This window comes from Lottia gigantea (genome assembly GCF_000327385.1).
Source record: "Lottia gigantea unplaced genomic scaffold LOTGIsca_61, whole genome shotgun sequence".
NCBI lineage: Eukaryota > Metazoa > Mollusca > Gastropoda > Lottiidae > Lottia > Lottia gigantea.
The window spans coordinates 1,418,345-1,443,977 of NW_008710086.1; the positions used below are offsets into that span (position 1 = coordinate 1,418,345).

Consider the following 25,633-nt stretch of genomic DNA (forward strand, 5'->3'; position numbering starts at 1 on the left):
ACAACAAATTCTTTTGAAGAAGTCTTTACGAATTTTTTAACATTTTCAAATCAGGGTTTTTTGTATATTTATACAAGCTTTAAATCGATATCATGATTCTGTAAAAAGTATTATTATTATTATTATTATTATTGTTGTAAATGTGTTGTAGCGTGTATTTTCTAGTCGTCTCATTCAGGTTTAAATAACGGCCTGTGAAAATGAGTTTAGCATGTTATTCGACCAAGAAACCTTTAATGAAATATTCAGAAATAGGCCTATTTACAGAATGGTGACACTACAGGATAGGCTACTATTTTAAAACATGATTGGCGAGCAAATGTAGTTGAAATGCTCTTCCTACGTGTTGTATTGAATGATCCGTTCTGTTGACACCACTTTTATGAAAAGACAACCTCATTGAATTTTTCGACTCAAAATTGAAATTGTTAATTAAAATGTATTTTTTAGTATGCTTCCGCCATTGTTTAATGTCAAGGATACACAAATCACGTGATTACTGAACTAAAATTTTCATTGGTCGGTCACTAAACCTGAATATGACGTCATTGTTTGTTGTCAAGGGACGTTGTTATTTATATTATATTTATATGATGTATAATTTTGTATATTTTAAATTTTTTACCTTTGTATATCTATTTTTGTACTGAAAATCTTGTATATTGATGTATATTTTCTATGATTGCTAAATCACAACTGGTTGATTGAATATAATATTTCATGTCGGAAGTTTTTTTTATTTTGAGGTTCAATGTGGCCATTGTTTGCGACTTAGTTAGGCTAGTTATACTAGTTTCCAACAACGCTGATTGAATATCCATTGCAGATGATGAGTTCGTTTATTGGATTTGTTATAGTCGTCAAAAATCTTCCAGGAGAGGGGAGACATATTCATCATCAGGTTATGAACCCATTTCTTGCATCGGGGATAAACCTAAGATCCGAACCGAAACAAACATAGGCCTAGGCCTAATTAGAAAGGAATCAAAACCTGATATGGTGGAATTTTAGCTATACGAACTAAGTTATCGGACTGTTAAACAGTAAAACAAGTTGTACCTTGGACAAAATATTACAACCAAATTGCATGGCGTTGGACTCATTTCATACATCGTAAAAAGATCCCCACCAGGACAACTTGTCATCGAAAGGAATTAAAATCTGTGAATTTGCAACAACAGTTAGCTACTCTAGCTCATACACTGGACGAAATGAAATAAGTTCAGAAACCAAATTCAACTTTGATTAATTTATTGAATAAGTTACAGTAATATCGATTACGGAAGGACGGATAGTATAAAATATATCAGTGTATCAATAAACCCTCTAGCATGGCTGAATATTACATCTTCTAAACTCAAACTTCATCCCTTCACAGTGTCCCTTTAAACAGTCTCTCTTTCTAATCTGGCTCCCTCCACCACATCTAGCACTACATGGCGACCAGTCGGAGAAATCAGCCCAAATATAATCTGAAATTAACACAAAATATACCAAATAAACAATAACATTTAATTACATACAACTCTACTGTATCATTAGGCTAATTATTAACATGACAAGTTTTGAGTTTTAAGTCGGATCAGTACCATAAGGGCACAGCTCCCATCATTTCCAACAGGAATGAATTTTCGGGCTCTGTAGCCTTCTATGCTGTATCCTATTAGATAATGAAAAGAAAAACAGTTTTATGTCCTACTGTTTTGCATCTAATTAAAGCTGTTTACAATCTAAGTTACCCTCGGTAATCCTCGGCTGAATCACGTGATCACGTGACAATCTGGACAAAGTTCCGGTAAATAATGGTTGCCATTCAATACCGTGATGTTGTAGAGCGCCAGCAGATAGCAGAACTTTCACAGTAGATCATTTGCCTGAAATATTGCATTGACCTTACGGTGTGAGACAAATTCTGCTCAGTTCTCATACTTACCTGGTGGGGATTCTATTTTATAGCGAGCTTGAAAACCGGAAAATTCGTTATAGAATTCGTCAGAGCGAAATTGTAAGAAAAGAAGGTTTGTGGTGAAATGAAGTGGACCTTCTGGACCAGTTCCACAGAATCTGAAATGAAAATATAATCTTAAATACTTCTCGAAAACTTAAATTAAAATGATTTTTGTGTTCAAATCATCTGATTGACTGAGATAATGAGTCACCTGTTCTAATATTTAATACTTACTTCAAACCAGGCACTTCCGGTCCTTTATTTCTAATTTCCAACCAATCATACCCACAGGGGGCGTAGTTATCAGCCTCGGTTTCAAAATGATCAAATTCCAGAGTTATGTTGGAGTTTTTGGGTCCCTGAAAAAGTCAGAAATACAGTTCAATGTACCAGTTATACCTAACCAATATCACAGAACGTTCTTACTCAGTGAAATTTAATTTTATGTACACGTTATAATGTTTTATGTTTAAAATACAGAACACAGTTATGATTATACTTTGAGTTATATCCCCTTAAAAGTGGGCTCTACGAGATATAACATAAATATGGGTTACGTTTCGCGTTTGTTTTCAGTCCAGATCCTGATTGGATTACATTCTCTAGGATAGTTTGGAAATCAGATTAAATTTCGAAAACGCCTACCTCGATCAACCAGTTACAGACAACTCGATCACCATAGTCTCGTGGATAATTTCTGGTTCTAAAAATTCCACTAGATTCTTTCAATACTCCGCCACAACCTGTTATAAATAGTAAGCTGGTTTAGTCCATGAAAAATAAATAATCAAGCGAAGTAAACATATCTCATCCGTGAATTCCCTCTCGGTAGAGAGCGTTCAGATTTTTGAACCTAGTGTCCATTCGGTGGTGATGCAGATCAAAAAACCTTCTAGTCGTTAGAAAGGGACCAATATAAAAAGCCTTAAGAGCTAGAAGTTGTGAAAATCAAAAAAGAAAAAGGAAAATAACAATGCATCGTATCACGAATACGGGTTTTAACATGGTCTTATTAACCCCGAGGAAGTATGACGAATGAGAGTGTGGTTTTGACATGGTCTTATTAACCCCGAGGAAATATGACGAATGAGGGTGTGGTTTTGACATGGTCTTATTAACCCCGAGGAAATATGACGAATGAGGGTGTGGTTTTGACATGGTCTTATTAACCTCGAGGAAATATGACGAATGAGGGTGTGGTTTTGACATGGTCTTATTAACCCCGAGGAAATATGACGAATGAGGGTGTGGTTTTGACATGGTCTTATTAACCCCGAGGAAATATGACGAATGAGGGTGTGGTTTTGACATGGTCTTATTAACCCCGAGGAAGTATGACGAATGAGGGTGTGGTTTTGACATGGTCTTATTAACCCCGAGGAAGTATGACGAATGAGGGTGTGGTTTTCACTCGATGATAACAATTCTACATTGAAATTCGTTTATTTCAATAGTTCAAGGGAGGTAACTGATAAAAACCCCTAACAACCTGTACCCCTAGACCACACAGCTAGACTGATACCGAGTTTTGTTTTTGCCTTATGCTATGATTACCTGTAGACGAGGAGGCGACTGTTTCACAAAGTTTGCCAGATACACCAAACGGACAGGAACATCGACATCTTTCATTAACAAATCCAGCATTTAAACATATCGGTTTGACTGAACAGTGAGCTGTAATAATGGAAACAAGGAAATCGCACCAATAAAATTCCGAACATTCATTAGTAATACTAAATACTAGCGTTCAGTAAAATATTAGCTTTATTGGCTCTCTGAAGAAGATGCAGGGTTGGTTGATATCAGTAGCATCAGCTGTTCCAGAAAACCGAGAACGCCAAGATTTGAGACTTGAGATTTGAGCATCAAGCTAATGGGTGTAAGTATGACTTACCAGTCATCGGCCTATTGGTCTATAATATTATGTTATCAATTTACTTACCGTTGCATTGGTACAGTTCATTGGCTGTTTTAATATCTAGAAAACTTAGAGCTTTCCTCTGTCCCATAAAACCAGTCAATGCCCTTTGTTTAGGGGAGATCGTTTCTGATTGGCCATCTCGACTTAAAAACTGCAGAATAAAGAATCAAAACCAGACTGTCATCAATTGAAAGAACCTGTTTTAAGTCAACTTCAAGATAAGACGTTCAGAGTGATTTGGAAAAATTTGGTCAAGGACTAGCTTGTAGGTAGGTTCCTCGTGAACTTTAACTGTTATAATTGTAAAAATTTGAAGCTTTCTTCTTTTTCCTTTAGAGGGCATATAATAAAATCAAATGGATTGGTACATCGTTAACAAAGGGGAATAATCCAGATTAGAAAATTAACTTACCGTCGGTCCATAGTGCATGATGGATCCCACATCATAAGGCTCGTCGGTTCTCACGTGATCGTATCCATACTTCAGGAAGTTAGCTTTCATAGATGGCGCCACATTAGCAAAGTTGATGGTCACGTGTTCATCTCTATCTGGGCGACTCTGCTCGTGATAGTAACCAAGGGAATGACCTATTTCATGGGCGACAGAACCAAGCTGAATAGAAAAAAAAACATGGTTAAGACAATTAAAATATATTACGTATAATAAAAACAGCTTTACAATTAGATTAAAACGTCGAACAAGATATTTTGTTGCCTTGTTTCTTTGAGCTACACTCGTAAAATTTTGTTATTATATATGTTTTGTTCATGAACACTGATACAACCTTGCGCAAGTGATGCTCACAAACCAAAATTTTGACGGCTCTCTTGGTCTATCATCTTGTCTGAAGGGACATCTCTCTTAATATCTATAGTGATCAAACTTACTATATTACAGTTGGTACCAATAGAAGTCTCCTGAACACCATCACCGTTACGCCCGATATTAGATGTGCATCTATAAAATACAACAACATTTCATATAAAACTTTTATCAGTCATATAAATATATAATCTATATTTCTAATTTTCTAAGAAGATCAAACAGATTTCTGCCAAAGTTCCGCCAGCTCTCTGCAACATATCATGGTATTAAATGGCAGCCATTATATGCCGGTACTCTGTCATTACTGTCACATGATCACGTGATTCTGGTTGCTCTCACATGAGTAGTTGGTCGCTCGAGACCACCAGTGTAATAATAAAAACAAAAACTTGGTAAGATATGGATTCATTTGCACGCATAGATTTCGAGTTATCACGACATTTGGTATCAGTTTTCAAGGTTAAAAGATCTATTATTAATTATAGGCCTGTTGTCCCCTGCACAGCAGAGATTGGTTTTTTTTAAGCTCAATCTACAAGGTCATGGTAAAGTGGAACACATGATCACCATTAACCAATATGTGTGAAACGTTTAATAAATAAACCAAGTACTAATGATCTGAACCGAATAACGAAACCCAAAATCCAAAACAACATATAGACGAAACATTAGTTGCAGCTTATGAAGGAGATATTATACTTACCCATCTCCCTTTCGGAATAAAACTCGGTCATGATGACCTAATTCTTCAGCTACTTCCGGTGAATATTCTCTGAACTCTATACATGTGTTGTCTTCCCAGTGTTTCATCGCCGCCATGACGGTAGTCTTCATTGACAGTGCTGTAATATGGTGAGAGGGTGTAATCGAATGGTTGCCGATAACATGGTCACCTCATTATTATCACTAGGGTTAGTATTTGAAACAACCATACTGCCAGAAGTAAAATACCAAATGTTGGTTATATCAGGGGCAAATACAGTTTGGTGATACTGTGATCCCTACTCGGCCCCTCGCCTAAATTCTCACTGCAAATATTCAATTTGGAGAAGTCGAATAAGCAATGTCTATTTCTTAAGGAATATCCTTACAATTTCAGAGTGGTACTTACGTAAATCTGGGTGAAGCTCGTAGGGCATGACACCTTGAGGCCAGAGTTCTGAAACATCTCGAACAGCTTTTCTTCTGATCCTTCTCGTTCCACTTGGTTCATCAGCAATCTCTTTCATCTGGTGTATCTTTAGCTTCATATCTGACTCAAAGTTCGAGCCTTGTTCCTCGGCTGGTTTATTAGGTCCGGCCACATGTTGACCACTCATACGTCGTAGAAATCTGGTGTCTAGAGTCTTACTCGTCACCTGTGAAAGAAGTTTGAAGTTTCAGATAGAATGTTATTGTGTGTTATAGCTCCTATTGTTACCAACAGTATACATAGTTTCATATTGTTTTTACAGCTTTATAATGTATAACTGTGTGATGTAAGTATTGATTAACAGGAAATTTGGTGTATAGAGTCTTACTCGTCACCTGTAAATAGGTTGAAAAATATTAACACTCAGAGAGTTTGTAAAGAGGTCTTCCTAACATTTCATGTGTATCTAGGCCACTGATTGCATTCCAAATTTGCAGTCAGACGCTTTTGGTTCTTACGATCCGCTCATACTTAGCGTTTTTTAACGTCACTGTTGCATTAAGCTGCTTCAAAAAGTGGAATTGCAAGGCATGTTTTCGGAATGTTCGGAATATAATGTGTTGTATGGTGAGGGATTATAAGTACATCAGGAAACAAAAGAAACGAATACATGAGGTGCTTGTCCGAACACGATTTTGAACGTCGTTTCTTTGCAATCGAGGACAGAAAATATCTCAATGGGAATTCCCACCTGCTTGGTCTCCGTCCTTCGTCTATTCGCACATAAATAAGTGTTGATAGTAATGACAAATGACATAAATGGAGTTTTACGTGTTATATGACAAGCAAGTAATTGTAAATAATTGTATAGTGGAGTAACGTTATTTGTAGATATCTTATAGTGGGATTTAAAACGTAATCGAAGTCAATCCTCTTTATCCAATAATTTCAATTTTTTTTTGTACCCTAATTCAAGTGCTCGAGAACATTCCCGGATATGCGCAATATCACGACTTTAGGATTATTACAAAAACTTAACCCATATTGTGATAACATTTAGAACTGCAAATATTTTATTGGTTTATGGTTTATCAGATTTAGTGTTGTCTTTTAATTGACTTAATTTCTTAGATTCTAAGTTTCAGCAAACTACTTTCATTTATTTAAAGGGGAGAGGGTGGAGGGGGGGAGGGGGGGTCGTCATTTCAGGTCGTTCTTGCAACCGATAGAATGTGCTAGCAACTCATGGCGTCATGGAGAATATAGCTTTTAGTTGTCAAACTTCAAAATTTGAATCTGACACCATCAGGTGGCGAGAATTGGAAATTGTAATTGACTAATGTTGTAGGTAGCTCTAAGAAAGTTTCTACGGTGGTTTATTTAGGACAGTGGTACCTAACCTATTTCAGCCTTCACACCCCTGGAGCAATCACCTGGACCTTTCACCCCCCCAAAAATTTGTTTCATCCACATTTGCAACATGTGGTGATGATGTGAGGTGCTCTTTCATTTGATGAATGAAATAAATTTATTCTTCTCCTACACCAGTTGGCCACACCCCTGACACCCTAGTCCTCAACCCCCAGGGGAACCAGGGATTTAAGAAATAATTACCATTTATGTTTTTTTAAATTATTGTATAATTAATACATTTGTTTTATCATCTAAAATTGACTTTAAATCCCCATTTCCAAACCTATTGTCTTGAAGAAGAGTATGTATCCGATATATTCATTATAAATGTCGACAGAATAACCTGATTCAATTAGTAATATAAGAAAGTAATAGTTAAACCATGGTTTACATTTACATCAATGTCTGATGACCTTTAAAACGCCTTGATAAAAAAACAACAGAAACAGTAAATGATGATTTATACTGTTGAAATCTTCAAGCCTCCCACGGTTTGCTCTGGTTCTTTCTAAGATCAATTGTCAGAGGATTTGTCTTGCTTAAGTTTAGTCCGAAACTAGTTACACTAATCAGGATTCGAGTCCATGATTCCAACAAAGGGAGATGGTAGATGGTACCTTGATTCAACCCGATTTCCCCATCGTCAGTGACGCTGATTGGTTGAGATAATAAGACAGAGATCCCTTGTCCGAAACATCAGCCTCTATTTCCAGCCTCTGATGGATATTTTGACAGTAAATTGTCGGCTGGAGTAGAGTCAAAATAAACGACGCGTTTTTTCTAAGAAAAAAACTAAATTACCTTATTGATGAGTAAAAATTAGTGCTTTCGTTTTGTTAGTATCACGTGAACTTTGAACTGTTTAAATGGCCGATGTGAGATCAGTTTCGTTAAGAAAAAAAACATTTAATGGAACCGGAGACATGACATAAATGGTGTATGGAGAAAATGATGGTATGACTGAGCTAATAAGAGACCCCATGTGCCACGGGCTCTGCACGATAAGTATCCGCTGACATTTGGAAATCGATAAATTGGGCTCTCAGTTGCTCTTTTGGCAAAATCTATCATGTTGCTTTATTGTCATTGCACTTTTGGTCTTTTGTAGTTGTAATAGACCGAGGCCATGCCGCATGTATGGTATTCTATAGAGGTCGGAGTTTCGGACTCAGAAGAACAAGAACAAGATGTGGAAGGATGAATTAGGCTCTTATTATTTACTGTCGTGTAGGAGCTAAAAATATCAGTTTAAAATCTTCAATAGATCTGTCACGAATTTATGTTAACTCTAATTGTACAATACTGACATGTACAAATATCGATTTGAAAACAAACTATCAATTTTCTAAAAGCATGATTCGAAGTACATTTGACAATTCCAAGCTTTGCCATGTTTGCATTTTAGAACTTTTATCAAAGTTATCTTTTTTTAGAAAGCTATTTTGATGATGAGAAGGTTAGTTAAGGATAACTCATGAGGCTCTGTAATAAGAACGACACTTTCAAAATTTCTTCACGAATTGGATATGGACTCAAGAAATTTTAATTATGGGAAAACTTTAAAAATTATTCAAAGTCATATTCATATAGCATAATATGTAGAATTTATAACATATATATCAAAATACTGTGTATTCTTCAAAATAGCCTTCTGCTATAGACAATCCTTTGAAAACTTGACGTAAAACTCCATTCATTTCATTTCATTTCTAGACAATCCTTTCAGAAGAGAAGTCATTTCGAAGGTCGGAGAAGCATCTGACCAAAATGTTTGAAAAACATGTTGGTAGCTTATATATATTGCAATTTCACATGTTTTAACTCTAAATTACATCAAACTAGAGTTTAATTCTGATACTTCATTATACTATTAACATGAACAATGGATAACGATGCAAAATGTTGTCTTAATGTCTAATGTTGAATATTTTAAACAAAAGATCTTCAAATCGCAAATATATTCCATTCATTCTCTTTTGCAAGGTCCTAAAATAATCTGGCTTTTGTAGATTTAAAAAAAGAATTAAAAGGGATGAAGGGAAAATATGATAATACCAAAAAACAAAATCTCTTCTCTTCTAATAATCTAACCTAAGCAACTAATAACTCAGTGTATGAAGGGTTAATTCTTTGAAAAATAAAAATAAAAATAAAAACTGAAACGAAAAAAAAAAAAAAAAAAAAAAAAAAAAATAATCTAGTTCAAGACGGGTTAATTCTGAAAAAATTGTCCTTTTTTCACAATCGTACTTGAGCATTTAAAAAATCATAATCTGACGCATAAAGGGTTAAATCTTTATAAAAAAAACCTCTTACCTGAGTGACTGTAAGTAGGAAAATTAGTGAAATTAAGCCGAAAAGATTCATGATAATACTCCTTCAAAACTTTCTTATTGAGCTTCTCTGATATTTACTGGGTTTATATAATCCTTTGCTTTTTATTTGTTGACTCAGTGACAGATAATTGGCTGTCTAATTCTTCCCGAGATTCTCCCGTTGTCGAGAAATCAGCAGACGAAAGAAGGCTTGGCGGGAAATATCTGGGTAATTTCTCAGTGACTAGTATATCATTACATCAGAAAGGGGCGGATTATAATCAATATTTTAACCATCGCACTAGAATGAAGATCTTGACGTTTCGTTTCCTGTTGTTTCTGTGTGGCTTCAGATGACGTCCATTGTAGTCGATTGTAGCCACCTGCAGATGCAAAAAACCTAGATCTGGAATTAAAGCTATACTTCTTCTTGAAATGAACGTGAGATGTAAATTCTCAAACATGTCCATTAATAGTATATTCTTATAAGTTGTTTTGAAACGTTATGTACTTTGTTATTATAGAAAAGTGTTATACCATAATATAATCCCTTGTGTTTTCTCTCAACTTCTAAATATCATTCAAATCGTATAATCTTATATTCATCAGAGGAGTTACCAGTCTGGTGCCGTGTGCGTGGACAGGATGGTGTCTGAGGAGGGATGTACCCCCCTCAGAAGCTGAAATTTTTTCAAATTTTAAGATTTTTCGTCCCCACCCGGCTTGTTACGCCACTGCAGAATCCTTCTATAATCTTAATTATTGAAGAATTTTTAAAAATGTTGTGATTATTCCTTTAAATCCGATTGATTCAACCTATCATTCAACATTTAACATACTCCTATATTACACAAAATTAACCCCTGCCTAACAACTATAAGTGTGGATATTGTACAAGGAAATGTGCCGGAAACACTTGAATGCTGATTGTATAAAAATGACCTGGCCTTTCAATTTAGCTAAGATTTTTGACTATTCAATGTAATTTCTGTTCAATAGTTTCAGACATTTAAAAGTTTTGTTCCCAGCGCCAGGGGTGAGGAAACTCTTCTAAAAACAGTTTTTCACCCTGCTAAACAAAAATGAAAGACTGTTTTCTCTGGCTTAAAATAAGTTACACACAATGATACCTTCCTGAAAATGTTTACTTACAATTATATATCATATGCACATAATACAATGGTGTGTGTTTACGGTGTAAAAGTGTGTGTTTGTGGTATAAATTTGTGTGAATATGGTATGGTAAGAATGTTTTTGTGATATAAACATGTGTATGTGCGGTATAGTATATAAGTGTGTTTGTGGTATAAAGATTTATGAATACGATATACAAGTATGTGTTTGTGGTATAAAAATGTATGAATACGATATAACAAGTATGTGTTTGTGGTATAAAAATGTATGAATACGATATACAAGTATGTGTTTGTGGTATAAAAATGTATGAATACGATATACAAGTATGTGTTTGTGGTATAAAAATGTATGAATACGATATACAAGTATGTGTTTGTGGTATAAATGTGTATGAATACGATATACAAGTATGTGTTTGTGGTATAAAGATGTATGAATACGATATAAAAGTATGTGTTTGTGGTATAAACGTGTATGAATACGATATAAAAGTATGTGTTTGTGGTATAAACATATGTGAATACGATATAAAAGTGTGTGTTTATGGTGTATAGATGTGTTTATACGATATAAAAGTGTGTATTTGTGGTTTAAAGATGGGTGGTTACGATATAGTAACGGGACAAATATTCACATGAATAAGTTAAAAGTCAGTGTAAAGGTGTGTTATAAGGTTGCAGGGTAACGACTAGCGGCCCAGTCTATATCGTCCCAATATAAATAATAAATAGCCTAATAATATAACTGATTGAAAATAAATAACCACTTCAGATGACAAGTTTAATCCGAGTTTTATTATGTTTTATGGAGGAGAGATCAAGAGGCTTTCAATTCAAACATTTTATACTTTGTAATACTTTATAGTGAAATGGCAGAGGTGACTTTAAATGATAAGAAAGTTATTGAGAACATTCCTTCATCTCCCTCTTCTATACCAGAGCCACGGTAGCTCATTGTGTTAGTAAGACACTTGCAAGCTTACCTGAAGGTCAAGATTTATTGGCAGCATAGGTCGATATAATCCCTTCAAATATTTCGCTCGGTTTCTCCTTGCATTTCAGAGGGGCTGGCATGGAGTGTTAAGTCGGGATGGGTCAACAAACCGACTAAAAAGTAAAAAAAGAGCAACGCTTATGACTTCACCATCGCAAAGACTTATAATAATATCTATAATATTACATATACAGTTTCAGGCTGGCAGTAGATGCTCGGTTAGGGTATGGAATGAGATAATATATTCATTGTCAAGGACTTCTGTTAATAATTATTGAAAAGAGTAAGTCAACAAAAATTAATGTACCCCCTACATCAGGCAATGTATAACACCTTATGGACACTTTGATTGATCGACCACTTTACACCTGTATGGTATATCGATGTTAATTAGATATACCACCATCAAAACATTCAGGTAAACCTGAAACCTGCCAACAAAAGAACTACGGTCTCGACTCGATGTTTGTTTTGTGTCCTTCAGACATCAATCAATGATAGTGACAATCATTTTATAAATCCGAAAATACCAAATTAAAAAATTATCCCAAAACCACAACCCTTGTTTAAATTTACCAAACGTATCAAAAACTGACATGTTGAAAAAATTATGATTTATAATTTGGATAACCTCTGTGTCGGTTTTCGCGTTTTGATTCTGTGCATTTCTATCTAATGTCTACCTTGCCCCGAGATAATCTAAAAACAAACATTTACAAATACAAATAATTATCGATACGGTGAACACTCTCGTAAATCAGAAAGTCCAATTTTTGAAAAAAATCATACTTTTTTTTTAAATTTCAAAGTCATTTTAATGAAAAGTGTAACTGTCAAAGTCAGGATTTAATGTCATACAAAATATCTTATTACAAACCAAAGATCAAAAGCTAATCTGAAAATTATCTTAACTGTTTTATAAATCCTTCAAATTAAATAACTACGAGTTATCTTGTCGACTGAATCGAACATAAATCGCCATTTTTAAACAATAACAATTCTACTACAATTAACGATGATAATATTTCGTTTTCTGATATTGATAAATCAAGTCGTAAATTTTTAGATTAGCCGAGGTTCAAACTAAAAACTCTATTGACTCAATTCTCAAATAATTATGACTTTTGATCAGGTCCGAAAAGGTTAATTTTAACCGGTTTGGTCATTTTAGAACATCTCCTATATATCAACTATTATTCATTTCACTTTCACTTAAGCGATTAGATTCGATCACGGCATAGGTCGAGATGATATCTTCGGATTTTTCAACCCGGTTTCCCACTGTCAGTGATGCTGGTAAGAGGGGCAGACAGAAAAAAAACGTCTAGTCGTTCAGATTGACAATAAATACGTTAAAGATCCCACGACTGTTGGAAATAAAAAAAGATTTGGCTAATGCCGCTGTCCTGGCAAAATTTCCCTCATTGCGCCCCTCCCCCTCATTGCACACTGCATGGCGTTGCCATGACGTAAAGCTCTATTCATTTCACTTGTGCGGATAGGTACATTACGAATATGAATTTTAAAGCTGTTTTTCAGGTTTTTTCCATACCTCACGACTGGAATAGTGGGGAAAAAGATGACCTTTTTAAGTATCCAGTTACAAATGAATCGACTAGAAAAATGTTGTTAGATGACTTATTCAATACCCATTTACAATAACCATTTTTGATTGACCGGAATAATGATGAAAGATGACTTATTCAACAATTACATCTCACGCCAAAACGCCTGGAAAAGTTGAATGAATATTGTCTGAAGTCAGCTTAAAGTAGATTGCCTCCCTTGAAATATCATTATGATTTCTTTCACGGAGGCGTCAACAACGTCCTGTGAACAAATCGACAGTTCTAGAATGAGGTTATTGCCCCTGGACCATTACCATTGATCATTGAGTTTGGTGCTCAAAGACCAAACGTAGAACATTTTTTATAATCCAATAATCTGATTGGTCAATCACCAATCATTTCATACAAGTAACCTTACTAATTTTAGTGGTATTCAAATTCAATAATGGTTTGAACTGGACTTAAAAGCTGAAGAAGGACTTTAGGGATTAATATCAGCCATGTTCACAATTTAGATTCTACCATATGACAGTAGAAAATCTGTATTTTTGATCTGAGTTAATATTTCGACTAATGGCCCAGGCTTTCTCTAAGTTATTTAGCTGTTATCTTCATAATATTTAGCAATTGTTAATGGATATGATTAGTTTAATACCGACGTTCTGGCAATATTTCTTTCAATTCACACTGCAAGGCGTTCCATATCATCTTTCGGAACAGCTTTATCTGAATATTATCTACATATAATTTTCCTATTTCACACTGCATGGCATTCCATATAATTTGTCGGAACAGGTTTTTTTTCCAATTATGATCTTACACATATTTCGAGCAATATCAGAACAAGATGTAGAACAACGTAAAACACCAACCTAAGAACAAAGAATAGAAGAATGAAGCGAAGCGGAAAGAGATAATCTAAGATGACATGTTCTACAGTTAATTAGAAAGGCAAGGGAGATAATGAGACCAGATTAAGACCACTATAATTGTTTTAATTCTGTTAGCCTTTCGCCAGTTCTTTCATTACCGTCCAAATAGCCAGTGTCCAGCTCGTGGTAATTAGTAGACGAAGTAGTGATTATTTAAGCTTGGTCAATACTTGAACATTTCGAGTTATCTTTCCTTGACATGTCGATGACCCGCGATATATTGACATATATGATCGGAACGCCAGTATTAATATCATGAAAGTCGACTGAGTTAATATTTCAAAACTCAGTGAAATCAAAAACTCAAGTTCGGATGGAACCGCTAAACGAAACCCCAAATCAAAAACAAGATATTAGCAATGACTAATGGTAACAGCTGATGAAATTTTCATATGAGGAAGTATATCAATCATAGATTAGAATGTATTTCGTACTAAAAAGGGGTATCAGGTGTCAAGGAGGGTAAGCATATTTAAATTTGTAGAGACATCTGGAGGCTAATCGACGTACAAAAAGGGATTTCGAACCATGAAAAACGACAACCCACTTCGGCATCAACTGATCTTTTCCCATCACCACAAACAAGCAGTGTTCCTGTTAGAGTGCCAGTGGAATATGGTTGGTTTGGAATGGTTTGTGTGGAATTTAGAAAAAATAATATTTGAATCAAGGTGTACAATAAAAAAAAAGTTGTATTAGGAATTTATAGCATCAATCTGCACCATTTCAGTTTTCAGTGATACGTTTATGGCGTATTGCTCTTTAAAGGGAATATAGAGTGTTTTTTTTTTTGTCAAAATCACAATTGGAAGAAAAATGGCAAATAGTCATGAGAATAGAAACTCTTTCGTAACAGAGCTGTTGCAACAATTGCAAATTTTGAGGTCTTGGGCTTGTGTTGTTCGAAGAAATGCAGATATCACACACGTTCGTTCATAATATAAAGTCAGTAACGAATTCAAAGTCCCAAAACTGGTATACCAGAGAGGTAGAATGTATAATTGCGATTGCAATTTTTGTTGTTGTCGGAAATGGATAAACTAACGACAACGTTTATCTTAAGGTCATTCAGTACAAACTTTCAAACATTAAGTTCAATTTTTCAAAAATTCGAATGACCAGAGTGAGAGTGGGTCATTGTAAGGTAAACGTCATGAGGGGTCAAATTGCTAACATGTATTACAATCACATCAAAACAATCCATAATACAGGAGTGAGACAAGGCGCACATGTTTGTCAACTTTACTTTAACTTTTATATCAAAATTATCAATTAAATTTAGACAAGGGTAACTTTTATTTACATTATGAATATGATTGTTTCCTTTTGGCCTTTTTACCTGTGTCAGGGAAAGTTCAACTTTTGAAAATGAAAGGGTGATTATGTAAATGCTTTGAAATCTTGTATAATTCGCCCATTATACTTACATTATACAATCTTGAAGAAAACAAAGTTCACGGGGCTCAAAAGTTGAAACTAATGTCAACAGCTTTCAGGATTGTCAAATTTTTGGTCAGTTGAAATGAAAAAAAAAAATGTAAAAATTGAATAAACGATGTTTAAATTGATATAATAATATCGAAGTTGCAGCAAACAGTTTTATTGCCATGTGAATACAATAAAATATCAAGAAATGAGGAAATAGTTAAAAATGTAATTTCCAAAATTGAAACCAATTGAAAAGTTGTCGTTCTTGCATTTCAGATTTCTCATCGCTGGCACCTCTGCGTCTTAGCTTAGCGTTTTCTTTGCTTTTTTTCCAAAAATATCCCACACTCTATGGACTCTATGAGTCTTCCCCAGGGTATAACAACCGAAATTGCAGACTCTTCGCATCACTAAGATTGTTACAGATTGAACACGAAACCACAATAATTCCAGAATAAATAAACAGAGTTTTAACAATCAAAGAAAAATAATAGTCAGTAGAGAGGTAATGGGTTGCTACAAACAGTGTAATAGATCGTAATATTTCTACATCGTAATGATCAGCCCCTTTTATCATCTTACTATTCCTTTAATAGCCCCTCTTATACAAATAAACCACCTGGTTCCTTCAGATAGTTTACAGTACGGCTGGTGTAGACTGCCTCCTTACCTAGCAGAGTGTAGTAGAGTGATTTTCTACGGTAGTTGATTGTAGGGATGATGAAAACCTGACCCCTATTCCCTATCACGATGTTTATCTTCCACTATGATAAGAACTATTGCGATTGCTTCTATCTAGGCAGGTAAATTTACTATACAAGGACACTTAATAGGCGGTGGCGGAGTTTACGTCCGAGGGGGGCGAGAGGTGAGATATCTGAGATTGCCCGAATCTCTGACCTAGCAGCCCCCTCTGCAACTTTCATAGTAATGAGCGGGAGAGGATGGCATTTATTGCATATATTTCGGGCAGTAGCAGTGTGTATAATTTCACCAACCGTTCACCCAACATATGGTAATCATTTGACCATTACTCTTATGTACAATACTTTTATTACATTTTCACCCAATGGCCTGCAAATGCCATAGCTTCAAATATAGTTTGAGATGACCTTTTAACCCCCGAAACGCCGTGTCCCTTTCATGACCCCAGATATCATTCGATGTCTAATACGGTAACTATTACCTAACTTACGAAATGAGGTCAAGAAGGTTACGCATGCGTATTTGTATTATTGAACAATATGGTGTCAGAGCGATTCAAAGTGACGTATGGTTACTGAAGCTAGGACTATTATGATAAGATGTAACTTTTGGGTTATCCCCAAGACGGCTTACTTCTTCTCAGGTCGTAGACGGAGAATTTATCACTAACTTCCTACAACGTCCAATGTGTTTTAACCAAGCGACATGTATTCTAATTTCAAATATGTACAGATATAGCCTACGATGAATTAAGGTTGATTTTTGTTCCATAATTTTGACTACAAATATACACCATGTTGGTTTCTACAATGTTTGAAGACACACCAATATCATAAAAAAAATAAAACGGTTCCGTACAAAGAGATAATCCTAGTCCGTCACTGTCATTTTTGAAGATGTAGTTTTACCTATATCGAGAATCGAGAAATAAAAAAACTCTTCTTTCACGTCCAAGTAAATACTGTGGGGTTAATTTCTTTATTAGACGGTTAAAGTTTTCGTTACATTTGATTTAAAAAGGTACCAAAATTGAAAACTTAAAATGAGATGAGATATATAGATGTAGAGAACTGAAATCTGAGATTCAGGCCATTAAGACAATTACAGCTATTTAAATGTTACATAACCTCATCTAATTTAGATAGAGTAACAAGTTTGGGTCACGTGATGTAAGACTAAGTTGAAAGTAAGGGTAAACTTACGCCATCATAGTTGAAAGGTTGTGTAATATAGTCTGTTTAAGATTAGATATGTTAGGTTGTCCGTAACCTCATGGTTAAACTTTAAAGGAGAGAGTTTCTCAGTTGGTGAGAACCTGAATATAATGGGCAGTGTTAATAGGTATGGACGAATTTGCGTGTGGGTTGGAGAGCTAAAGGATGTCTGTTACGGGGGCATAACTCTTGGGTAAGCACCAGGATAGAGGGGTTTGCGTGTGGGGTGGGGAACTTGTTTTGTAGATTGTGTAATAATTTAGTACAATTGTTCACATAGATATATTACGTTGTCCATTTAATTCTACCGTTATGAAGATTCGAACCCATAAGACCCCACCGTCATTATCTGTTATATAACAGAGAGTTATTAGAAGTTGGTGTAAAACTATACAAGAGAAACCAATTGGTTATATAATATAATTTATCTAATCTGTATAACCACCATCTGGAACCGATTGACATCTAGTAGTTCCTGGAATAACAGTTCCCCGTCTTTTACTTTGAAACAGAGGAATACCTGACTGCATCCACAAGTTAGATATTTTACAATTATACACATAGACAATCTATCCATAGAGGGGCGTATCTAGAAAATTCTTGAAGGGGAGCGGGGGTGGGGGCTGCCGGAGGTATCTCATATGAAATGAGATGAATTTTGATAGTTACGAGGGCTTAGTTTTCATTTCAGAATTACATCTTAAAAAAGTCTGAAGGGGTTGGGGCATGGTCCAATATGTATCTATATCTATATACTTTGAATAAAACTGAAAGTTACTGTATGAACATGTGAAATGTTAAGTTATATTTCAAAATAGTAGTATATTGTGATAAAGCATTCTGGGGGAACACGAGAAACGTTGAGCTGGACATAAAAAACAACTGTTAATGCATACTGAATGTATGAACACCTTACATCTCAAAGAGCTTTAATCAATTGTATTGAAACATTTTGTAAAATTTGACCAAAGCAAAACCATAAACTACGGAAGCGTATTAGGGCCTTTCGTTTTTTTAAATTTTCAAGTTAGTTAAAAAAAATGAATGGCCCTAATACGCTTCCGTAAAAAAACAATAGCATTTTCATTTAATCTGTTTTAAATAGTATCGGAGGTGGAAGATTCCAAGCTACTATCAAACTATTAACTGGCATTAAATAACACAAACCCTGGCCTAATGAATTCAATGAAGGATTGGTGATAAGGTTTAAACCCCACACGGGAATTGAACGAGTTAAATTTATACATGTCACTCCACAATACCAATAAATTAATGACCCTCATTATGATCATCATATTATTTGTACCTGATTCACTGCCGCGTCATCTTACGTCACCAAGGTGTCACTATAGTCAGTTTTAGACTCAATGTGGTGTCACTATTATGAGCTTAACAATCTGTTCTTGAGTTTTCATCTCAAAATATCCATTCTTAAATTTATACCCTCATTATCTTAGAGAGCAGACGATTTTATTACGTCATAACGTCATGACGTTAATATTACGGATTTGGCGGGATTTTCAAAACAAAAACAGAAACGAAAATTAGTATTCTTAAAACAGAATTATGAGATTGGTTTTATAATGTATAATGTATTAGGCTTGCTTTGTCAGACGGGTATTATGACCCCGTTAAAACGCTATCGAATCTTTTCACGGATCTTATTCAATAGCTCCACCTATTGTGTATCGGTTATTATGTCCAAGGACGGACAGTAACGCAGGGCAGCGTCCTAGGTAAAAGATCATGAGAACTGGATATCGTAACGGGCGTCCCAGGTGGAAAATGGTACACATTCAATTTGAGTCTGCAGCAACTTCATAAAGTTATTGTCATAATTTAATCGAGCGCGTCAGGATTTGAAATTTGTAATTGAAATTCGGCTAGGGTGAAATACATTTGAGTGACTGTCTAGTGAAGGTTATCAATACCTTTTGATAAATATTCACTAATCAATCGAATATTGATGAAAAGAATACGATATTATAACAATAAACGTCCAGATATAATTATAGTTATTCGCCCTATTAGGTATTTCAAATATTCTTAATGTTGACACTTATTTACTTTTAAATGAGGCATGGGGCAAAAAAAAAAAATATTTGGTGGTCGAGTAATACGACATATATTTTAAATTTATACGCATAGCATTTCCAAAATCTCTGGTTCATTTTTGCTACTAACAGAGAAAACGAACAGGGTCGGTTTGTGATGACACATTAGCAGCTTAATATGTACAGGTGCCTTGACTATCGACACCTTATGATGTTGTGAAGTAATAATACAATCGTTAAAGAAAACCTCTGTTACACCTCTTTGCTCCAAGGAAAGCAGATTTCCAAAAGATAAGGCATCCTGGTTTCAGAAAAATAAGACCATTTATTTCAAATCAAAGTTTGTTTAAAACAAAAAAAAGAAAACTGCATAATGTCTTCAAATATACATATAACCCCGAGCATAGAAAAAGTTACAAGCATTATAATAAAAAAATCCTTTAGCGACATTTAGAGGTAGAGATCACATTAAATAACGGAACACAATTTTATGGTATACTACTCCTTACTTTTATTACACACTACGTTTCAACAATCTACATCGTCATCTTCAGGTGATTGTAGATTGTTGAAACTAGTAATAAAACTAAGGAGTAGTATATCATAAAATTGTGTTCTATTATTTATTATAAAAAAAGCATTTATGAACTTAACTTCTCTCCATCATGGTGGAGTGTCCAGAAAAGACGAGTTGTACTGTATGGATATGAAATTAGCTGTGAACTCTGAGCTGAGCTAAAAATTCTGCTTTAAGACAAAAACCCCTTTTACATTACAAATATTATCCGTTCTCCCCAGAATGGTTCTGCGAAAAGATAATTTTTGTGATATAAACAATCAAAGCGTTTTGAGAACCGTTTTAATTCTGGTCCTACGTTAGGAGGTGATCTCGGAACGGATATTTACATCCGGGTGACTATAAGGACTAAATTCAAGAAGAATTCCACAGATAAGCGTGCCCAGAACGATTTACAACTGTTCTCAAACCACTTTTATTGTTGTCATGTAAATAGACACATTTATCACATTTATTTATTTGAAAAAGTGACTTTAGGTCCGACTGACGTGGCTACATTTATAAATTGTACTGACTTCTTGCCCCTCTTTAGAGAGAACAAATCCCATTACTTGTGGTCTTGTGAATATTAGATAACGACTGTATAACGTCTTAATAACTTAGTGGAAGAGTTATCTAACTTGGTAACAAGTGGAAGAGTTATCTAACGTGATCAATGTATATATATGAGCAGGGTCGTGACCCCTAGAGAATAACTATAAGTAATATAAATAAAGCTATTAAGCTAATAATTGAATCAAGTTTACTCAATCGTCTTACAGCACTTATTACTAATAGCGTGCTATAAGTCGGACTTAAAGTGACAAATCTCAATGGGGTTCAATTGATCGCGGCATGAGATCAACCAACCTTCCAGAAGACCATAGCCTACTGTACACCTACGTTATTGTGTAACTTTCCAAACTTTCCAAACGAAACAGTACGTCACGCACGGTGGCAGGTAGGTTGTGTCAGGACCTTTAAAATATTTACGTATTGATTTGTACAATAGAAAGAATTTCATATTGCATGACAGTTCCCCAATAACAGTCTTCCAGGAGACAACTATAAAGCAGTCATGAATCACGGAAACGTACAGAAATGTTCAGAAACGTACAGAAACGTACAGACATGTTCAGAAACGTACAGAAATGTTCAGAAACGTACAGAAATGTTCAGAAACGTACAGAAACAGAAACGCACAGTAACACAGAGACGTACAGAGAAAGAAACGTACAGAGACAGAAATGTACAGAAACAGAAACGTACAAAAACAGAAACTTACAAGGACGCACAGAAACGCAAGAATTCAAGGTATATATCATTAGACCAAAATGAGAACATTTTATTCCATCAGTCCAATAGGGTGAAGATACAGAAGTATTTTATCAGCCGAATATAGCAGAGGACGTAAAACTCCATGTAATTTCTTCCTGTGATGTAAACGTAAAGTAATGACCACATAGCGTAAGTAAGATCACCCAACACTCGAGATGTTATATAAGCATCTAATGACCAATGTAATAAATAGTGTTCTATAGATTTAGAAAGTTCAGGCGAATACCCAGAGTTCAGCATGTAAATTTACATAATAACGACAATGTAAGGCTTACATAAATACAAGAATATGTTAGGCATTTGGCCAATACGTAAGAATAAGCATTGGGATTATAGCAAGACATTAATGCAACATTGATAATATTCACGTTGGGGTTCTAAAGAGAAACGGAGGTGTATTGCCAGACAGTGACTCAACTACAACGGGCCCCCAAACCTACGGGGCCATCACCCCCAGAGAATAAATTACAAAATTAAAATATGTCCAACCGAGGGCAGTATTCTATCCTTATTAAAAATGAAGGTCGCAGAATGGCGGAGAGCATATGTTTAAAAAATAAATTTCCCGGGAGAGGGGCCCCAACAACACGTCTACGGGCCCCCGTCTAACTCATCCAGAGCCATTGTTGTCAGAATAGGAAAGTTGCAGCTTCTAAAGATGAACTGAATCCTGTCTAGGAAACGAGAAGGTCCAATAAACTGAGCCGAGAGAAGAATATTGCATTTTGGTGTATGCTTTGGGCTTGTATAAAGCATAGTTACATCTTGAAGCAAGATTGAGGGATAGAGATCACGTTAATCATCAAAACTTAATTTTATGGTATGTTACTGATTTTTATTGTACACAACGTTTCAACAATTTACATTGTCAATATTCCTAGTTTTATTGTACACAACGTTTCAACATATTCCGGTGAAATGCAGGGCATGCTGGTGCATAGGAGTCATGGACAACAGTGCAGATAAACTGTAATCCCCTAGCCCAGTAGGGTGCCATGGAATAATTTCCATACAATTAACATAGATTATGTAATACATTCTAGAATTATATGATGTGAAATAAAACACAGTATGGGGTTCACTGACTTGTTTCTAAATAACTCTTTTCAGTTAATTTCCTCTATTTCTAAAATACCAAACAAACATAATTATTGCTATAGCCTGTGAACATTAAGGATCCCTCGAAACAGCAGGCTTCTACAGCTGACCTTTCAAGATGGATGTATAATGGATGACTTCCCCTGTTTTCATTAGTCCGACGGGGTTTTTGGCTAAATATTTCAATGAAATAGAGGAATGATGATTCAATTTAAAGATAAATAAGCCACCCCACGTCTCAACGTCTCTCGCCCGCACCATTGACGTGGGGAGGAGGGTTGGTTGTATTCGATTAGGGATTTTTGAGCTAACTAGTCATGACGAGGGGGGAGAGAAAATACCCCTTGGGAAAGTGGGAAGCCAGAGAATACATCTTAAACTATTTTAAGTATAAGTAGAATACATTTTTCATTTCTCGTGACCCGGGGGAGGGACATGGCCCAACAATTACCGCCTAAATACTCCACCGACCCGCACCCATGGTAGACAAATGCACCGAGATGACTGATCAAGCCCAAATTTTTAATAATTTTATTAAAATGGAAATCAGTTTTCACCTGGATGAAAGCCGAACACTCGGTCAAGTGAACGAAACAAAAGGTAGTATTATGTGTCATATTTAAGATTAAAATTTTTGACATCCTTGATAACAACACGAAGAACATAAGATAATATTTGTTAGACATGAAGTCAAAGCTACCATGACCCGACCTTAAGGTTAACTCTATTTCACTCACCTGTCTCGGATACCTGGAAATTGTTAATTCGGTACCAGGATATGATATTGGTGAGATCCACATTTTTGCAGAGAGTCATAATTGCGCTGAAGGGGGTTGTAAAGAGGTTTACTGAACTTAACAAGTGTATCGAGTAAACTGATGGCACCGATAATAAACATGCAAATATTCAATGAAACGTCTGTAGTTCTCGTAATTCAACTTAAGTCAATTCTACGAGTGTCTCAGATACACATAAATTTACAGTCACTGTAATATACGGTATATAAACAAGAGATAAAGCTATAAATGGTAATCCTGATAATCCAGGAATGATAAAATCCAAGAGATTCGGCTAAAGAATAGTTGGTTGACATGATCCCCGTGAGCCTAAGTTACAATACTCGGCCTCTTAGAAATTAAGGGTTAAAATATTTATTTACACTTTTTTTCGAGTCTTTCTAATGAAATAATTAGCCTGTGTACCAAAATAATACATTTTACAACTTAGTACGTAAATTGGTATCATACAAAGTTTATTGCGCATATAGAAATAATGTTTGCGTTATTGACTATGTAAAAATAAATAGTTTAAAAAAAGAATTGATAATTTATTTTATTTATTGAAAATGAACGTAATAACCTTTACCACGTGCCTTGAATTAATTATTAAATACATTATTAATATAAAGAGTGGAATATATTTGTAAATATCTCTACTGGTACTTTTAAAACAAAAACCAAAAATGACCGGTAGTATATATTTTACTGACATGTTTATTCATTTTTTCAAAAATTTTCTACCCTCCCCCCCCCCCCCTCCCCCGTACACAAAAAATCACTACACACTATATGTATTCGTAATATAAATAAAATTATCTAAAAATCCCGAAAATATCAGAGAAAGTTTTCTCTATTTGTTATACTGTGAATACCATAAAATGGCAGGTCATTTTTGTTTAAATTGCTAAAAATCCCGAAAATATCAAGAAAGTTTTCTTTATTTGTACAATAAATACCGTCAAATGACCGGTTCTATATATTTTATTACTGTGTTTATTTTTTGTAAAAATTCTCTATGGCCCCGAAAAGAAATTTCCCTTTCCATTTTCGTAATGTTAACAAAATTTGCTAATAAACCCGAAAATATCAAGAAAAGTCTATAATGTTCCTTTATTTGTACAATAAATACCGTCAAATGACCGGTTCTATATATTTTATTACTGTGTTTATTTTTTGTAAAAATTCTCTATGGCCCCGAAAAGAAATTTCCCTTTCCATTTTCGTAATGTTAACAAAATTTGCTAATAAACCCGAAAATATCAAGAAAAGTCTATAATGTTCCTTTATTTGTACAATAAATACCGTCAAATGACCGGTTCTATATATTTTATTACTGTGTTTATTTTTTGTAAAAATTCTCTATGGCCCCGAAAAGAAATTTCCCTTTCCATTTTCGTAATGTTAACAAAATTTGCTAATAAACCCGAAAATATCAAGAAAAGTCTATAATGTTCCTTTATTTGTACAATAAATACCGTCAAATGACCGGTTCTATATATTTTATTACTGTGTTTATTTTTTGTAAAAATTCTCTATGGCCCCGAAAAGAAATTTCCCTTTCCATTTTCGTAATGTTAACAAAATTTGCTAATAAACCCGAAAATATCAAGAAAAGTCTATAATGTTCCTTTATTTGTACAATAAATACCGTCAAATGACCGGTTCTATATATTTTATTACTGTGTTTATTTTTTGTAAAAATTCTCTATGGCCCCGAAAAGAAATTTCCCTTTCCATTTTCGTAATGTTAACAAAATTTGCTAATAAACCCGAAAATATCAAGAAAAGTCTATAATGTTCCTTTATTTGTACAATAAATACCGTCAAATGACCGGTTCTATATATTTTATTACTGTGTTTATTTTTTGTAAAAATTCTCTATGGCCCCGAAAAGAAATTTCCCTTTCCATTTTCGTAATGTTAACAAAATTTGCTAATAAACCCGAAAATATCAAGAAAAGTCTATAATGTTCCTTTATTTGTACAATAAATACCGTCAAATGACCGGTTCTATATATTTTATTACTGTGTTTATTTTTTGTAAAAATTCTCTATGGCCCCGAAAAGAAATTTCCCTTTCCATTTTCGTAATGTTAACAAAATTTGCTAATAAACCCGAAAATATCAAGAAAAGTCTATAATGTTCCTTTATTTGTACAATAAATACCGTCAAATGACCGGTTCTATATATTTTATTACTGTGTTTATTTTTTGTAAAAATTCTCTATGGCCCCGAAAAGAAATTTCCCTTCCATTTTCGTAAGTAACAAAATTGC

The 25,633-nt window shown here is 34.7% G+C and overlaps 2 protein-coding genes across 2 annotated transcripts; both read right to left on the minus strand.

The window, feature by feature from the left end:
* Window positions 1–1,234: 1,234 nt before the first annotated feature.
* Window positions 1,235–5,924, minus strand: LOTGIDRAFT_220390 (hypothetical protein; the record flags this gene model as incomplete). The annotated part of the gene is made up of 10 exons (XM_009064295.1): window positions 1,235–1,472; window positions 1,934–2,064; window positions 2,183–2,307; window positions 2,594–2,691; window positions 3,503–3,622; window positions 3,891–4,020; window positions 4,282–4,482; window positions 4,758–4,827; window positions 5,399–5,537; window positions 5,807–5,924. The coding sequence occupies 10 exons, from the start codon at window positions 5,922–5,924 to the stop codon at window positions 1,327–1,329; spliced, it is 1,278 nt and encodes a 425-aa protein (XP_009062543.1). The 3' UTR covers window positions 1,235–1,326.
* Window positions 5,925–10,869: 4,945 nt separating this feature from the next.
* LOTGIDRAFT_128514 (hypothetical protein) lies at window positions 10,870–11,232 on the minus strand (the record flags this gene model as incomplete). Its single annotated transcript, XM_009064296.1, has 1 exon — window positions 10,870–11,232. A coding segment is annotated over one exon (363 nt), but the record flags the coding sequence as incomplete, so codon positions are not given.
* Between the last annotated feature and the right edge of the window lie 14,401 nt (window positions 11,233–25,633).